Source organism: Empidonax traillii, unplaced genomic scaffold, assembly GCF_003031625.1.
Source record: "Empidonax traillii isolate 1590-97213 ecotype Southwest subspecies unplaced genomic scaffold, ASM303162v1 scaffold586:size682069, whole genome shotgun sequence".
In the NCBI taxonomy this organism is placed as follows: Eukaryota; Metazoa; Chordata; class Aves; order Passeriformes; family Tyrannidae; genus Empidonax; species Empidonax traillii.
Genome location: NW_020955779.1, coordinates 404458 through 423324, shown reverse-complemented (window position 1 = coordinate 423324; position 18867 = coordinate 404458). Strand labels below are relative to the sequence as shown.

General features: G+C 40.6%; 1 protein-coding gene across 1 annotated transcript in view; it reads left to right on the top strand.

Annotated features, from left to right (window-relative positions):
- Positions 1-18867, top strand: part of PLB1 (phospholipase B1) — a 93193-nt gene that overhangs the window by 67177 nt on the left and 7149 nt on the right. The window contains exons 45-57 of the mRNA XM_027898240.1: positions 1348-1419; positions 3929-3989; positions 4653-4711; positions 7134-7192; positions 7975-8018; positions 9270-9369; positions 10765-10816; positions 12705-12785; positions 13788-13853; positions 14400-14494; positions 15634-15715; positions 17043-17147; positions 18213-18308. Coding sequence (XP_027754041.1) covers positions 1348-1419; positions 3929-3989; positions 4653-4711; positions 7134-7192; positions 7975-8018; positions 9270-9369; positions 10765-10816; positions 12705-12785; positions 13788-13853; positions 14400-14494; positions 15634-15715; positions 17043-17147; positions 18213-18308 — 972 coding nt within the window. The remainder of the gene's footprint in view (positions 1-1347; positions 1420-3928; positions 3990-4652; positions 4712-7133; positions 7193-7974; positions 8019-9269; positions 9370-10764; positions 10817-12704; positions 12786-13787; positions 13854-14399; positions 14495-15633; positions 15716-17042; positions 17148-18212; positions 18309-18867) is intronic.

Genomic DNA, 18867 nt, shown 5'->3' with positions numbered 1-18867 from the left:
GTTCGTGAAGTACAGAGGCAGCTCAAGCAGCAAAAATTTAGAATCTGCTGCATTAACTTTCCTATCTGAATCAATGGGGTTTGGGCACCACAGCAGCTTTGAAAAATCCAGATTTTGTTATCTCTTGAAGTAGTAGCAGGTTGTTTTTCCTAGTCTGATCCATAGCAGGGATACCTCAGACTCTTTGGAAGCTGCTTCTATAGTTACAAAACAAGCTGCTGAACTTGCAGTACAGTTGCTAGGTATCGGCACATGGAAATGACCACTGCAGGCAGCAATAATTGGCTCCCTTTCTTCAGCAGTTTCAACAAGGAGGCTGAAGAACTGAGTAGATCAGGGAGCTGAGTTACTCTCTCAGTTCTGGAGATACGTGTTCAAGTTGTATGGGAGGATTTTGTCCATATTGTCTCCATCCTGTCAGAAAAGGAAGATTTGCTGAGTTATTCATCAGCATGTTTCAAAAGTCCTCATATTCACTCAAACTGATTACACTTCCTTTACCCAGTAATCTTTCCAGGTAGCTTAAATTGTCAGCAACTTCTTCAGTGCCAAATAGTGTGGATCTTATACTTCTTTCCCTTCATCCACTCTTATTCAAAGATGTTGCTGTTCAGAAGTAGGCAAAGGAAAGTTTTATATCCCTTGAAAAGATATGTGGCTGTTGTTTACAGAAATGGTGGACCCGCAGTGCTTTAAAAAAGTCATTGATAGAACTGCCAGTAGCTATGGCAAGTTATTTGTTTGAGGCAACATCACGTACAATAAAAGCTTGCCTTCCAATTTTAGTGATTTTTTTTTTTTTTTAGGACCTCCTTATACAGATATTGTAATTTTTCTTAATTGAGATAAGTGGGTATCCAGCTGAGATTTTTTAGCCTATACAATGTGCATGTCTTCCTCAATGCGTGCTGCATTGGTAGGGGACAAAAATAACTGCAATCTCTACAACCTCTCTTAGAGGAAAGAATGATCCTTTCAGTAAGCAATCTTTCATCTCCCTTCTGCTGACACAGAAGATCTGCCCAGGTTTGTCTAGACTTTACATCAGTGTCTCTTGAAAGGACTAAACATCCATTAAAGTCTAATTGTGGAAGGTTAGGAGAGGAAAATGTTAAACTGCAGTTCACCTCTGGCATATGTAATTTTTGCCGTAAGGTTCTAAACGCAAATTTTGCGACTTCTAAGGAAAGAACATGGTTTCAAAATCCAGATTCCACTTTTACAGCTCAAGCAATTTACTTTCTTGGTGATATGACACCTTGATATCACTTTCTATGGTTTGTGCCATGTGCTTATTGCCTAATTTCTCTTATTTCTTTTTTTTTTTTTTTTTCCCTCCCTCTCCAGAACAAGCCGTTCCTGGGAACATACAAGAATAGCAACTACACACCTGTGGAGCCCACTCGTGAGCCAATAGAGGTAATTGTTGCATCTTTTGCTGCATTTTAGGCAAACTGTGCAAAGCTGCATCTGGTGGGCGTTATCATACTGAATTTATAGATTACATAAACTATTAGCAATTTTCGCAAAGGGGAGTCTAACTTGCGTTCCACTCTTTCCTGTGTAAACAAATGTTTTCCTAAAAACCAAACAAAATTAATCATATTATTAGTGCAATTGTATACATAAGTAACATAGGATGCATCATTAATTCAGATATCAAGTTCCACACAGTATGGAGAAGGTAGCCTAGAATCCTAAACCCCAGATGGAGTTCAAGAGGTGTGTGGATCATACTCTCAGACATGTGGTGTAACTAACTCTAAGGGATGGTCCTGTGCAGGGCCAGGAGTTGGACTCGATGATTCCTGTGGTTCCCTTCCAACCTGGCATAGTCTGTGATTCTGTGACTCTATGATCTGAGGAAGGTTTAGTTATTCTGTTCTTGAGCCACTGTACTTCCAAATACTCAAGTAAGCTTAACCTGTAGAGGGCAGTCACCTTTACATATTGAAAATGTGACCGGATACAAAGGTGATAGGAATCCTATTTTCAAAGGGACTCAGTTTCCACCATGACTGAGCAACTATGACAAGGTAGATTAAACAAGCTGCAGAAACAAATGTTGTGTGTAGGACTTGGATAAATGGAGTTGTTATTTCTTGGCAGTCAAAATAGTCTGGGATAGTTTGGTTTACTGGGGGTCCTCATGACTAGCCCAATTATCAAATTCTCTGTGTGCCTTGAGGGTAACAAAGAGCAACAGATGTTGTTTTAGCAATCTAGAGTTTGCAGGATTGCAATGGGATTTTTATCTGTAGAGCTAGAGTTATACTTTTAGTGGGTAATTCTTGCACTTGCACTGAATCTCAGCAGCAACAGCTTTAGATGTGATAAAGGAAAGGGACAGCAGAGGAGTAAAGGAACAGTTTCCTCTCTGAACTAAAAATAATCCCAGCTGTCCTTTCTAGCCTCTGCAACCAGACTTCAATGGCTGATAGAGGAGCCTATTACACCATTTTTTTGCAAGAATAGACAAATTTGTTGTGATGCTTTTTAACCCTAACCATGCTTTCTGAAGAGCGCTGGTCCATGTAGTTTTACTCTGAATGGCAGAATTGTGCAATCATGGAATAACTGAGGTTGGAAGGGATCTCAGGACATCCCCTGTCTGATCTCCTGCTTCAGGCAGGGCTGGCCCTTAGATCAATGTAAGCAGCTGACTTTGCTCTTGCAGGGACTGGCCATTATAACAATTGTATTTTTTCCTCACTATCACCTTAGCTAGTGTTGTTCTCATTACTAAAAGCATGGATGGCACATTTCTCTGCTGTCTCTGCTGGTAAACCAAGGTGTTCTGCCATGTGTAGTTGATTCAGTTTCTTCAGTTAGTGGAAGACACATAATAACTATTGTATCACGTATATAAATGTATAGTAAAGTACAATTATTTAGAGCCTGACAGTTCTCTTTACTCAGACTTTTAAAACTTCAAAGTTTTTTCAGGGAGAGCAAGCCCTTTTTGAAAGTTACTGGGAAAAGAATAGGTTCCTGGCAAAGTACATGGGAATGATAATATTGTAACGGAATCATTAAGGTTGGGAAAGACATCCAAGGTCATAAAGTTCAACCTTTAACCATGCCCACTAAATGCTATTGCAAAGTTCCAGGTCTACTTTCTTTTTTGAACACTTCCAGGGATGGTGACTCTACCACTTCCCTGAGGAGACTGTTCCAATGCTTGAGCACTCTTTCAAGTGAAGAAATTTTTCCTAATATCCAACCTAAACCTGGTGCAATTTAAGGCAGTTTCACCTTGTCCTTTCTCATGTTACCTGGGAGAACAGGCCAACTCCCACCTCATCAAAATTTTCTTTCAGGTAGTTGTAGAAAGCATTAAGGTCTCCCCTGAGCCTCCTTTTCTCCAGACTAAACAATCCCAGTTCTCTCAGCCACACCTCTTAGGACTTAAGTTTCAGTCCCTTCACTGGCTAATACAATAATACATGAATAATACAATACATTAATATGACATTATAACTTTTCAGATAATTTTATTGGGGTTTTTTTGGTGTTTTGTTGGTTGGTTTGTTTGTTTGGTTTTTTTTCTGCATCTGATATCTTTTAAGACAAAGCAAAACTTCAAACCTGGAGACCCTACCTTCTAGGTCATGGACAAAATCTCCAGGCTGTAGAGAGAGGAAAAAAACAATCCTGCTTATAGAACTTTGTCATAAGCAATATTTGGTGATGAAGTGTTTTGCCTTTGGAAAAATTACATGTTTTGGCTAGAAAACGTCACCAAAAGTAGTTATTGTTTGGATAGTATTCCACAAAGAGGAGGAAAAGACTGTTGAGCTATATAGGCACCAAACTAGGATCTGTGTCTTAACTTGGTTTTGTCCTTCACTGTACAATTAAATTATATATGAATTCTGTATTATCTTTTAACCACAAGGTGAAACAATTTTGTAACTTACCATTTCAGAATTGGGGCAGTGAGCTATCGTGTCCTGAACGGTCTCCATCTAGTCGTGTGCCAACATCAGGTGAGAAAGAATTCTTAAAATCAAAAATAGGAAGTATATAATATTTTGTTTTTAAAAACAGTAAGATGTTGAAGTGGCACATCCTAGGTGGAAAGTAAACAATAAAAGCTGGTATATTTAGCAGCAAAGGAAGAAAGTTTGTCTTGCCATACACAATAAGTTCTGCATGACAGACAGCAGGTGTGCTCTCTGTGGATAAATGTGACCACATTTATCATACTCATGTATCATATACATCATTTATCATACAGCAACATGGCAGATTAAAATTACCTGAAAAGGCTAGTGGCTCAGCAAGGTGGAACCTATACAAGTGCTATATGCATTTGGAAGGCTTTACAGGGAAATTTTTAATTAAAATATATTTATCTATGACCCAAACCTGCAAGTCAATTAAAAGAGATGACATGTATGCATCTCCAAACATATCTAATCCGTTTCCATTTTTTCCTAAGCTCTTTTAAGTTCCAGCTTTCCATGTGAGTTGAGTACACTGATGCAAGCAAAGACTTAAGTCTTTTGCCTAGCTGATACACAGAACTTGAACCTTGTTCTCCCTAAAAACGCCACCAGATTGGAACCTAAGTCTTGCATCTTTATTCTGTTAAACAGCATTTTGCCAGTTGTCAGTTATCCTGCTTTTATTCTCCTACTGTTTTTTAGTACATGAGCTACGACCTGCTGACATCAGAGTCGTAGGAGCACTGGGAGATTCCCTGACTGTGAGTACTGCAGTATTCCCACGTTTAGAATGAAAAGAGCAATTGTCAATTTCTACCTAGATGTTGTCACATCAGGCATCATCAGATAGAAAGCAAATTGCTTTGGCTTGGCAAAGCAAAACTCATCTACCTGGTTCCCTTTGCAAAGAAATAGCCTGAAGGGATATGAGTGACATTGGAATTGTGTAATTCAGTAATGAATAATTCAGGCCAGGACAGAAATGGGATACTATTCTCTATTGCACACAGTTTATTCAAGTGTTTTTGAAAAGGGAAATGGCTGCCTTGTAGGAATAGTCTTTTCTGACATAAAAAAAAGGTGGAAGCAATTGGAATTTTTTGTGCAATGAGAGATTTTTCTGTAAATTCCCATGGAAATAATTGATTACAGAATGAAGTGCTTCTCACTTGAAATAATTCTAAAACTTCTATATTTCAGAATTTTGCTTTCAGGTGTTGCTTCCTGGATTAGACATCTTCCAGTTAAAGCTCTGATGTATTTCAAGTGCCAAGGAATGCAAGCTGAAAAGAAAAAATTAGGCACCAAAAAAAAAAAAAAAGGCCCCAGAAAAGGATAGCAGGGAACACTGCAGATCTGCACTGAAGTTTTCTGAGAAAAAGTTCCAGAATTACACAGCACTACAGAATTGTTCTGGCATGGGATGAAAGCAAACGTTTGTGTCAACAGTTCCCATGAATTTTAACTCCTGAGCTAAACTGGTGCTCATTCTAGCAGCTTCAGCTCCTGTTGAGCTCAGAGGGAGTTGAAGGGACTGAAGCCCTTAAATGATCAGGCTTATTTTACAGGCTGGTGTCCATTCCTTCATTATGCATCATGCACCTTCTCATTAGCTTTGAAACTGATTTTGCTTGACCTGATGTAATCCTGGCTTTCCCCCCTGCTGCTGAGGTTTGAGCTTTTCTTAGAAGACCTCAGTAAAGACCTACCAACTCTCCCTCCTATCCATTGCGATGACTCTTAAAATTAATTGCTTTATTTCCTCCCCCACATCTAGTGCTAGACTTGTGCACTAGCAGACACCTCCTATTTTAAGAATTTTGGTTCTTTTAGTAAGGGCCACACTATAATGCTTGAGGTCTCTGTCTCGAGCTGAGCAAGGCAGGTTCTCATATTGCAATTATTCATGCAGTTCCTATTATTTGCCATTGCCACAGCAAAGTGTGAATGGGCATCTTATTAAGTAATTTATTTGGGGGGCCAGAAGAAATGACAGAGCATTTCCCACACATGCACACACTTCCTGCACAAAAAGTACACCAGCAACAGTGTGTGCTTTTTATTGCATTACCATCCCTGGCACAGAGGGACTGCAGCAGCAAAGTCCACTAAGGCATTGATTTTCCTCCTGGTATTTCCCACAAGATCCCTGAATGCAGTCAGTGTCTATGCCTGAGTTGGTACCATGGCTTTTTGAAGGATACAAAATTAAGTGAAATCACTAAGAAAGCATAAAGCTGTAGAAGAATCCCTTGATGGACATCTGTCCCAGTCCTGTGAGCTACTCAAGTTCATCACAAAGGTCTTTGTTCTTATGGCTTTATGTATTTATTTATTTATTTTTGAAAGATAATTAAGTCCACAGTGCAGGAAGGAAGGCTGTTCTCAGTCTAGATGCACGTGGAGATTAATGAAACATTGAGCAATTTAGTCATGTCACTGGCTAGAATGCATCTGTCTGACTTTTTAGCACCCATGCACAGTGAAAGCAACAGAAACGCCAACATGCTTATCTATACCGGCAAAAAAAGTCCTGTCATCAAGTCCTCATCAAGTCTATATGTTAGACTAGCAGAGTGGATCCAGGAGAAAAAAAGTGGATTTTACACCAAAGATTTGTTTTCTTGGCAGATTAAAAAGCATCTCCTCTGATTTATATACAGCTAAAATTGGCTGGAAATTTTTCATCAGTGTTTAGGCCTTTTTTTCCTGGATTATTAAGTCTCTCAGAATCATCTTTCTTTGGGAAACGCCAGGATAAAGCATTTTCCGTCAGAAAAATCCAAATGAATACAAGGTGGTGGATGTTAATCTGAGTCCCACTGGGTTGCTAAAATAGTTTTAAAACCTTTTGTCCTTGACCTTGCACTCTGATGTCCTCTGGCTGGACTATGATGTCCTCTCATGCTCTATGGTCTACCATCTGGATGAGCTGCTTTTGCATATAAGGGGAAGCCTGTGAGATTGAAGCATGAGAGATGCAGGGCTGCCCAGAAGCCAGTGTGTGACGATTAATAAGGACACAGAGCATTTATTCCAAAACTAGTATATTGCTAAAACTTGGCTGTTTGCAGGGTAATGTTTCCAATGTACCAATGTTTCAAAATGTGACGTGCGTCTTAACTAAATTTGTAGGACTTTTTCCTATTAATGTTTTATAATTATTCTTTCCATCTTTTCCAGACTGCAGTAGGAGCCAAAGTACCTGACCTAGAAACAGACTGGAGGGGACTTTCCTGGAGGTGAAAATGCTCATTATTGTCTTTCTATATTTTTGTCCACACACTTAAAAGTGTGTGGGTCACCTGGTGAAATGCAGGGATAGGATGCTGACAGCAAGTATTGCTTGGTAAGGGTTGGAGGAGTCATGAATCTCAATATCCATGCTAGAGTGGAAGGAAACTGCCTGTTTCATATGGGCAGGCATGTGGTTTATAAGCCTTTGCAGGTGTATAAGTCCTTTTCTGTGCTCTTTCTTTCCCCCTTTGTATGTATCTGCAGGCATAGATTATTTTCAGGAGGGGCTGCCAGATGTGGTGTAATGGTGTGTTGGCTACACACACAGACAAGTTTTAAATGGTAGAGGCAGAGGATCTTTTCATAATCAACATTGCAGAATTGCAGATAGATGGTCAATGAGCATTTCATGCCGTCTTATCTATACATAACTGCACATAAATGTAATTTCGGCAAGGTACTGTGCGGCAACTTCAGTGAGGACATATGCTTTTGTATGGTGGGCATCCCAGAGTTTTCATGTGAAAAATCAGTTCTCCAAGTATGCTCTGTTCCCAGCCTGAAGGCACAGCTTCCATCTTAGCTGATGCCCTGCTTTATTTAATGTGAAATATCCTTTCACTACTTTCCCTGAATTCTTGTTGTTTATCTCCTTATTATTTGAAATTAGTATTTTTGGTGGGGATTGTTTCTTCCTTCTTAGGCTGCTGCAACAACATATGTTGAGAATAAGACAGATGGTTGCAGGATTAACCCTCCTTGGTGATTTTGTTCTTTCCCTTTGTAGCATTGGAGGTGATGAGACCCTGGAGATCCAGGCTACTTTACCTAGTGAGTATCATGGAAAATAAAAGTGACAAAAGCAGAAGCTGGGTATTACAGTGCAAGCCTTTTAAGTGGATGCTAGGAAACACTTGGAAATGGTCATTCTTTCCTTGCAAACAGTGGGGATATCCATCTTTTGTGGATATGAGCAGTTCATGTGAGTCACAGCTGAAACCCAGACTGACCTGATTAGCTATAAAGTTGATTCAGCCCCTCCACATCACAGGAATGCATGTGATTGTAGCCTCCTTTTGACCAAAATGATTAGGAGTAAATGTGCTGAAGGTGACAGAAGTTCATGGCAGACCTGCTCCTCCCTTATTTTGTGCTTTCCAGTGATTGACTGTAATGGCTGTATGCAAATGAAGGGTTACGAAACAATTAGCAGTCCATCTAGGTAGGGTTGGTTACAAGGCTATACTTCTTCCTGATGATTTCAAGTTTCTAGGTACCACTGAAAAAAAAAATCTAAAGATGCTATAAATTCATTGCCCTAGTGTTCTATGTAATTGGTCCCTGTAGTTGCCATAGAAACCAATAAGTGGTCAGTGTGACAATAAATTGAAAGGGACTTGATTTACAATGGTTGATCTATTTGTATGTGATCCACACTGTGAAGCAGTTTGACAATACCTGACACTGTTGGTAATAAAATCTGATATGATTTGTCTTGTACCATGCACTGTGTTCAAAGGAAAATAGAAGGTGCAATTCATTTATGTATTATAAATGAGACTCTATAAAGAGTTTTCGGACAGCACTTCAGGTGCAGAAACAAAAACAGTGCTCAGGCATCATGCTTCCCCACTGAGGGTTTCAGTGAAATCTAGAAAAGTGAATGAAATTCATTCTCTGCCATAATCTTATTATCTAGGAAGAGTGATGACCCTTTTCAGAGCTTCTGAAAGAAGCAAATGGTACATGAAAGCAAGTGGTACATGAAAGAAAGTAACCACAAATACTCTTTATTACAAATAGACTTTAATTCAAGACTGGTGAGTTGCCTTGGACCTCTGCATCTCCTGGGCCACCAGACCCCAGTTCCCCAGTGGATGGAGAGAAATAGTTGCAGGGATGAAGTTAAGGCAATAACTAGAGTCTCCAAAGCAGGTGTGCCTGTAGCTTCTATAAAGCCACAGTGAATAAGGAGAAAACTCAGGTCCATATTCTCACTATTCAGCCGGCCTGTCCTCCTGCAGGAGGCAAGGTTGTTTTTTGTGCTGTGAATGATTAAACACTGTGTTTTTTCTTTTTAAGATATCTTGAAGAAATTCAATCCAAACCTCTTTGGCTTCTCCACTGGCATTTCTAAGGAAACAGCTGGATTCAACGTTGCAGAGAGAAATGCCGCTGCGCGGTAAGCACAATCACCAACAGGAAAGGGCAAAGGAGTGAGAACTGATGTACTGACGGGTTACCTTTGAGACACGACAAGTTAATACTGGTGACCTGCTTGTACTGAGCATATTTCTGTGATCTGATATTTTTAATTGTGGGTTTGATTTTTTTTTTTAAAAAATTCAATTCAATATTTTGAGGATTATATGCCTACTTTTCTATATCAAACTTCCTTTCTTTATTTGATTTCTGCCTGTAATTTCTGAGCCAATGCCTTACTTATGCCTCTAATTCTACTACCTTTTTCTAATTCTAGTACCTTTTTCTGCCCAGACTTCAGTTTGCAAGTCTCTAATTAACTGCCAGGCAATATCTGCAATGACAAAAAAAATCATGGGCATCTCTCATTTATTCCTTTATTTCTGGGAAATGCGGCTCAAATGAACAAATAGAAGGCCACTGCTGCACTAATGGCATTAAAAACTATCCCTGTTTTCACTGCAAAGGAAAATAACAGAATGAGCATCTGGGAATTACTTCCTTTCTCTTCCTGAACTAAAAATCTACTAGTCTGTTAAGAACCAAAATGTGTAAGAGTTTATATGGCATACACTGTGCCTGCTCAATGGATACTCATGCAGTTTGTTTCCAGGGTTTTTTGTGACACCTTTAGCAGCCCTCAGATTTGCTGCAAGAGAGTTTTAGGGTAGCTAGCAAAGCCTTTGTAGCTACTGAATGTTTCATGGGTTCCCAGAGCAAAGCTGACTCAGCATGATCAATATGGTTCTGGGAATCCAAATAATGTAACTGCATTTGTGTGGGTGCTGGAGAGAGGCAGGGCTTATTAGCTCAAGCACAGTCTTATTCTGGTATATCAGGAGCTCGTTTCCAGCTGGTGTCTCAGCATGGTTTGGGCTTTGGCCCATGGGCATTGCATCCTGCCCAGAGCTGGACTGGGACTCTCCAGCCTGGCAGTTCCACAATATAAGCAGTATCTTCCAGCCATAAGACAAGCCCTAGGAATTTAGGGCCGGATCAGAAAGGCTGGTTAGGTGCCCAGATTCTGTGTAAGCACCAGACTCCCCCACTAGGTTTTAAAGGGACTAAACTAAATGTCTCTGTGCATCTGGGTGTTAGTGCTTTTCTCCAAACAAAATGCACTTAAGCCATCTCTGAGATGGGTAGAACTCATACCAGTTGCCTGACTTGGCAGCCATCCCAGCTGAAGTCCTTTCAGATCAGATTATTCACTTGTGCAACTTGGTCCTTCGAAGTTTGCTCATCCTTTTGAGGCATCACTTTCCTTATACTGACTTCTGCTGATCCTAAAATCCCCTGAAATGAGGAGTGGAAGATCAAGAAGATGATGTGTTTTTGGAGCAAACATATAAAATCTTTTGTCCTCTCTCTCTAGCAATATGCCAGCCCAAGCGCGTAAATTAGTGGAGCTAATGAGAAACAGCTCGGTAAGTGGAATTTGGGCAAACCCTCAGTGGTTCCGTGTTCTCTGGGAAATGATTTTAATTTATGGGATGCTTGAGTCATGAAGAGTGCTTTACTGATGAAAGAAAAGTCAGTGTCCTTATCTCTGCTGTGCTTTCCAAGATGAATGTGCCAGATGAATTAGCCTTTAGTAGATTATAATTCACCTGTACAAATCCATGCAGGTAAGATGCAAACACACAAGGCAGAGACTAACGTAGGGCACAGTGCAGCCAGAAGATGTAGGGATGGTAGTGAGGAAGAGGAGAAGTCTGAAGGCTCTGGTAAGATCACAGGACTGCTTAGTTGAGCAGCAGTATTCAAAGTGGAGGTCATAAAGTCTGAATGTAAAATTGGTGGAGCAGGTACCTGCAGACCAATATGAATCACACCATTCACAATACTGGGAAGAGGGACTACTGAAGTCTTTGCAGGAGAACAAGACATCTGAAACTCTGGTTTTGAGTAGGTAAATGATTAATCAGTGACCGGAAGCCTCAGGGTTGGAGGAATGCCCGTCATGCCACAATCTCAGTCTTTTAGAAAATTAGTAGGGGATCTAGCATTGTGGACCAGTCTGGTGTGCCAACTCCATTGAGGGCCACAAAGGGCACCAAAAGAGCGACTTGCTTTAAGTCAGTGGCTGCTGCTGCAGTTTGGGGGGCGGGGCGGGGGGAAGAAATCTGTGAAAAAACCAAAGTTGCCCTGTGCCAAGTGTTGGCTGAATTTGAGTGGATGACTGTCTGGGTGTGAGCTGTTGGTTCAGGGAGAGCATTCCCTCTAAGAGAATAGAAGTGCCTGGTGCTCCTTGGCTCAGACTGAATGGGAAAGGAAGGTACTGAATAAGCAGGGTTTGTCAAAGCATGTGTTTCTCCATGCCAGCACTCTTGATGGATGCTGCATGCTCACCCCACTGTCAGTTACTCTGCATTACCAATTGTTTGGCAGAGTGAAGGGAGCTGGCGTGGATCTTCAACAGAATGGCAGAGGATCTAGAGCTTTGTTTTGTTCACAGTTTTTTATGCGTTAAAAAAAAAAAAAAAAAAAAAAAGGGAGGGGGTGTGTCCCTGCCACACTGCCTCTTCACGAAAGGCTTTCGGAGCAAAGTGCTTGTTTAAAGAGGAGAATTCAGACCTGTGGGTGATTCCCAGGCCCTCCCTCTATTTGTGGGATCCTTTCGCAGATGTTTGTTATGTAAATGCACCACGCTAAAAATAGTTGCCTTTGATTCCTTTCTTTGTACTGAATGTTACAAAATGTTTTGATGAGATCCAGCTCTCAGCAGCGCCTATTGTTAGCTTGTGGTGACGTGGATGCTGCAGCTGCCCTTATATGAGCTCAGTGAAGTCACCAGCCTCCTGGACTCTTCTATTTTAATCCAGCTGTCTATTCCCTGGGGCACCCCTCACCCCTCCTGGCCGTGGGGTAATACTTGCCCAGCTGGCAGGGATCCCCAGCAGCTCCAGTTCCACAGCTTCATGAGTCACTCCAGCCTCCACTCCCACACTGCTTTATCCCCACGCTGCCTGCAGTGTTCAGCCATAGCTGGCAAATCTCTCCTGTCCATCCCTGTCCTGAAGCTAACTTTCATTTAGGGACGCTTGCTGCTACAGACACATTTCAATGCTCGGTTACCCTGACAGATCTTGTCTGCTGAAGGGAATTTCCTCACGAAAGCCAAGGTGAATTGCAGTAGACTAGCAAACAGTTCACACTTTCCCCCTGGAGAGATGCTTTTCTTTTGCCCACTTAACTCAGCATACCTCCTTTGTTTTGCCCTGCTGTTTACGCCCCACTTAGCCCCATTTGTGAATGTACCTCTTTAAGCCTAAGCAATATATGCTACAATCTCTTTGTTTTATGTACCACCAGAAAATTAACTTCAAGGAAGACTGGAAACTGATCACTGTCCTTGTTGGAGGCAGCGACCTGTGCCAATACTGCTTGGACAAGGTTTGTATCTCTGAATTAGGCATGCTTATCCAGGCATTTGGCAGATGACCGGCCCTGGAAATAGAACCTTCTCTCTCTCAGGGAGCCGAAGTTCCTCTTTGTTTAAAAAGCACTTAAAGTCCAGCTCCTTTCATCTGTATTGTATCAGCAACAAGTGCATAGCTTTTAATAGTGGGACACTGCAGCTCTGGAGAAACGCATTATTTAAAGATAGGAACCTGCCCTATATTGAACAAAATACCAAGAATAAACTCCTTGCTTAACTGGACAGAGCAATCAGTGTGGTGTCGTAGGATTGTTGTTATGGGACACGAAGTTTTCTGGAAAGCATCTCCACACAATAATTACTGAGAATGCTTCAGAGTGACATCAAAAGAAATAATATCAGTTTATGCAGAAAAAAGATGTCTTTTCTCTAGCTATCTGTGGTCATCCCCTCTGGAAGATTTATGAGGCACAGACTGGAGATCTGGACCCCAGCTTGTTGAAATGACCAGGCACTGTTCTCTATTTTGCTCTTTTTCCTTTACAGGCTGCTGCCTGGAGCCTTTGTCCCCTCAACTCCACCTCTGTAACTATAGTTACAAAGTTGTTTTGCTTAAGGGTTTTGTGGGGCCTGACTGCCTTCATCTCAATTTCCCCAGATTGGCAGTTTGGGGAAATAAAGGTATCATTCTATTCATAAGACAACCAAATCTGTTCTGGATCACATAAAACACAGCATGAGATCCAAAAATGTGATCCATATAGTCATTCATCAGGGAAAGATTCTACCAAGATGCCTTAGGATTTTCTGCAGGGATTAAGGGAATATATTAGTAAGATAGAAACACAAGCACCATATAACCTCTGTACATGTGGCAATAAATTTCTTGATCTGAAAATATATTTGCCAACAAAAGGAAAAGGAACACTGAGTTGGTATATCTTCTCATGGAACACCTTCTTGGTTTCTGAAAAAAGACTAATCCTTTTTTTTTTCTTTCTTTCTTTGTAACACAGGAAACCAATTCAGTGCAAAAGTATGTAAAGCACCTTCAGGACACACTGGATATTTTCTATGAGGAGGTAAGCTTTTAAGATACCCTAGCAAACTATGTTCCTGGCAAGCACACTGACGTTTTTTTCACCTCTGGTAGACCGTCAGTGATTATGTTTCATACAAGGTCATCTTTCAAATAGCTGGAGTCAGACTGCTCCTCAGTGCTGCATTTCAACAACTGTATTAGCTAATGCCCTGAGAAAGTGGGCTGTGGTTTCAGGAAAAGTCTGTTTTGCAGTATTTGTTCTGTGAACCAAACATACATGATCCTACTGCCAGTTTTGCTGACTAAAGCAGTCGTTGCACAGTTTCATCTACCCTAGAGCAAATGGAAATGTCCCAGGGAGTGAAGCAGCATTTCAGCTAGTTTGTACTAGCTGCTGGAATTTTTTTTGGCTGGCATCCATTGTATCTCCCTCCCCCTCTCTTTATACATCATCCTTGCACATGCCATTGGCTGCAGTCAGCGCAGTTTGCACTGACTCCCTGACCTACGGATGGCATTTCTTGCTCTCTTTGTAGTGGTATCATGTTCTGTTATTTGGTATGTCTGGTTATTATAATCCTTGCAGCTCCCAAGAGTCTTTATCAACATGGTGGAGATGCTAGAGTTTTCTGGACTGCGTCAGATCACAGCAAGCTCTTCAGGGTGTGCTTTGACAGCAAAGTAAGTGAGCAAAACAGGTCTTTGCCTTTCAAGTGATAATTTTTTGGCTCAATCTCAATTTCTACAGTAGGTATCCACACCGAACTTCCCGAGATACGTGCATTGGAGCCTTTACCTGATGCACTATCACCATCAACTTGCTATGACTTCTTCCAATTTTTCACCTAAAAGGCATGCATCTATAGATAGCGGAGTTACCACTTCTCAGCTCTCAGGCAGCATGCCACAGCACAAGTCAACGTATAACTGTTGTACCACTGAATTTCAAAGCCTGTTTTTGCCCAGCCATTCTCTGGTCAGCAGCATAGGCTGACATCCCTCATGCCTCTCCTTGTACCCAGTGCTATTACCTGTGGCACAGGCTGGGCTGCACACAGCAGAATGCACAACAGGGAACAGCTTTTCACACCTAATGGAGGACACAAAAATCCTACCTCAAAGAACGTTTAGGGTCTCATTTTGGAAAGCAGCAGTGCCTTTACAGGAGCCAGAATGGACATGAAAAGGCTCTTTAGTCTAGCAGACATAGGTATAACAAAGGCCAGTAGTTGGAAGCTGATGCTGAATGAATTCAAATGAAGTTAGGCACAGATTTTTAATAATACAAGTGATTAACTACTGGAACACACTAGAAGGGAAAATAATGAATTGACTGTCTTGCTTGATGTCTTCATATTCATTCCAAGCACATTTTTAGAGGATGCATTTCAGTGAAACACAAGTTATTACCTCTTGATATAGAAGTAACAAAATAAAATATGATGGTGCAAGGACTCGGACTACGTGAACAACTTTAAACTCCCAGATGTCTGAAGATCTTCTGTAAGCTTATTTGTAGGGTATGTTTTATTTAATATCCTAACACATGATTTCCTGCCAATATGTGGCATACTACATGTGTTTGACTCAAGAATTGTGAATCTCACAGCTTTTACCAGCTGTGACAGGTCTTAATTTTGAACAGTCAGTAGGGGTTTTTTTTCTGAAGTATCTGTCCATTTCTAAGCCAATGAGGTGGTTCTCCTTCTGCATGTGAGCTTTGAGCACCCATCCTTCTTGATGTGAAGCACACATTGCTGAAGAACTGCAAATAAGCTATTCAAGATTGGCTTTTAATTCTAGTATTTCTCTCCTTGAAGGAAAATTTGTCCATGTTTCTTAAACCCCGAGGAAAATTCTCTTGAACTACAAGAAATTAAGAGAGTTAACAGAGATTTTCAGGTAATACTTCAATTCTATAACTGGTCATCTTCACTTGCGTCTCTTTATGTTGCTTCCCTCACTGCCCTTCCTCTCATGCGTATCCTCAGCAGAACAGAGAGGGGTAACTGGGAAATAGCTTGGATACAGCCTAATCAAAACCCTACCCAGATAACCAGACAGTAGCAGTCAAAGTCTCTCCACGGTTCCTGATGATTTGTCCTCAGTTCTGAGCTGGATGCAGATCAAGACCAGTTCTGTTTCCAGCTGCTGTTTCAACAGCTGAGAAGGAGTTAGTGATGATGGCTGCTTTGCTGATATATGTTTGCCTGTTATGAACCCAATGAATAGCTCACATGAATTAATGTGTCATTGCAAGACTGACAAATTACCCTGCATCAGTTGCTTTGTGGTTACCCTTAGCAGAAAAAAATAGCTAAACCAACCATGGGTCAGCTTGTTATCTGAGAGTAACTAACTGTTCATGGCCTCAGGCATAAGATTCACTCGAAATTAACAGATGCTATAAATAGCTATTGGAGTGGAAGGTTTTTCCATTGATGTTCTTATGAATACAGGAATCACTGTATCAGATCACAGTGAGTTATCCAGTCCTTCATTCTGGCTCTAGCAGTGGATGTTGTCCAATGAATCTGCCAAAGCTCAAAAAATTCACCTTGGATAGTGTTAGTATAAACCTACTAGAGGGGTCATTTTCCTTAACTAAGGAAGTGGGATCAAGATTTTTTGAGATATGATCAGGATCAGTAGAGTTTATACCCATAAGATGACAAGTAAGAATGAGATGGGGGTTTTCATCCATCTCAATGTCTGTGACCAGAGCTTTTAAAAGTGGCAGGTAGTTCTTCAATGTTTAAGTTTTATTTTAATTCAAGGGCACCTTTCTTAAAAATCAAAGGCGCTTCAGCCTCAGGTTGGCATTCTGAACTCATTTGTTGCTTCTAAAAATTTTGGTCTTATTCCTTTTTTATAATTCTTCATAAATTTTCATCTCATTGCAATTGTACAGCGTTGGTTTCTATGAGTAAGGATTGAATGGTTTTTTTCCTTTTTTTTTTTATCAAGCAGCTTTATTTTTTCTTTCAATTTTTATATTTTTTGAATTAACTCAGCTTCTGTGCATTTTCCTCATGAAAATCTCTTCATGAACCAAATTGTTTTCTTATCCATTTTCTTGACTGCTTTATAACAATTAACTGGATTTATACTAATAATTCACGGCTTCCTACACTGAAAGAAGTGTAATACGCACGTTTTTGATAGCTGACAAATGCTAGATGAGCCTTGCAAGTAACTTTTCCATTTCCAATAATTACACTCCATACAGGCTGAAGCCTTGCAGCTAATCAACAGTGGTCGCTATGAAAACCGTGAGGACTTTGCCGTTGTCATGCAGCCGTTTTTCCGAAACACCTTGTTGCCCCTGGATAGCGTGAGTCCTGTTTTTCTTTCCCGTTATGTAAGGGCCAGTATCTTGATTTCTTTTAAGTCAGTAAGATCCATGCCACAAGGACTGTGTTTTCTTCTCTTTGCACAGTCTAGCAGCACGGGGTGGAACCCTGTGATAAGAGGTGACAGAGGAGAAGACAAGGAAAGACTTTGCTGCCTGTGAATCAAAATAGCTTTATGAAACATTCACAGTTGTGTACACAGTAAACCTAGGCACTCTGTCTCCCTCTAAACTGCATGTTGCTTTCCCTGTTGAGGGGGTTGATTGGCACAGAATTTTCTTCTCATCTAGGTTATGGAATATGTTCAGAATTTCTCCAAATGGAGACCAGCACTTGAATGCCTGACTCATTCCAACCTGGAAACAGGAAACAGCCTTCGAAACCATTCTCCTCCTTTTCCTCAGCCTTAGTATTATGTATGCCATGTAGTTAAGGATACAAATATTCAGCATGAATCCTGGTCCAAAACACCTGGTTTTGCGTAATACTGATCTCTTTGTCATACTATCCCTGTTTTTTTTTCTGTTAGCCTTCAAGTTTGTACAGTGGTCACTATGCAGGTAGTGAGGAGGTGAGGCAAAATCCTCCTAAGACAGACATTTGCCACAGCTGGATAAGCCCACCATTTTTATTGTTGCCTGAAATTCAGCAGAAATTTCAACACCTGAAAGGTTGTAAGTCTGAGTTATGGAAGTTTAACAAGCCATAATAAGCAGTTCTCTGTCAGTTCTGCACAAAGTGGAGTGTGGGTCAATGGCAGTGTAACAGCCATGACTATTGTTTAATGATAAGTTTAGTTTTGCTATGAAAAGTGCTGTGTGGAATTGAGCAAGCTGTGTTACACAGGAGGTCTCAAAATGCAGTAATCATCCCACAGTTAGGACTGCCTAAGTTAATTCACAGTATCAAAATATGAACATACTGCCTTTAGGAAGATAACAAAAATTGTGAAGCAGATATACCAAGTATAGTACACTATGAGATATAATATGGCAGATCTCAAAGATTGAAATACACTGAGAAATACATTTTTGCTTTTATTGCAGACTGGCTGGCCAGATCTGAGTTTCTTTGCTGCAGACTGCTTTCATTTCAGTGTAAGAGGCTATGCTGAGATGGCCATGGCTCTCTGGAATAATATGGTAAGAGGCTACAACCTAGTTCCCTCTGTGATTGTGGTAGTAGTCCCTACAGAGATCACGATAAAGGTGTCTGAAACAAAAGAGCAAGGAAGACATAAAATTGATATCCTAACAAGAGGGGACCTGCTCAATTCTAAGACTCTTTTCAGTCTGCATTGCTTAGGAACACAATCCAAAGTGATCATGTTGCATGAAACAGTGTAAGTCTTTACTCATTCAAAATGAGAAATCCTGAGAGTCTTAAGGTAAGAAAAAAAATTCCTTTATGACTTGGTAAATAACTTGCATTAAAGATCAGCCTAGTTAAACTTTTGGTCCTGTAGGTTTTCTGAAAATGTCTGTTCAATGAGCTTGCCCTTCTTCAGTGAATTCTTTTACATTTCTTAGGAAAACGTATATGTGACTGAATTTTTGCTGCCATTAATAGTGTGGACATGTTTTACCACCCACTCTAGTATCTGAGACAACTCTAGTAAAGTCACTGAAACTAACGGGGGGCTCATCAAAACTATGATGCCTCTGCTTGCAGTCACATTCCTTCTGTCAGTTTGGGAAAAAT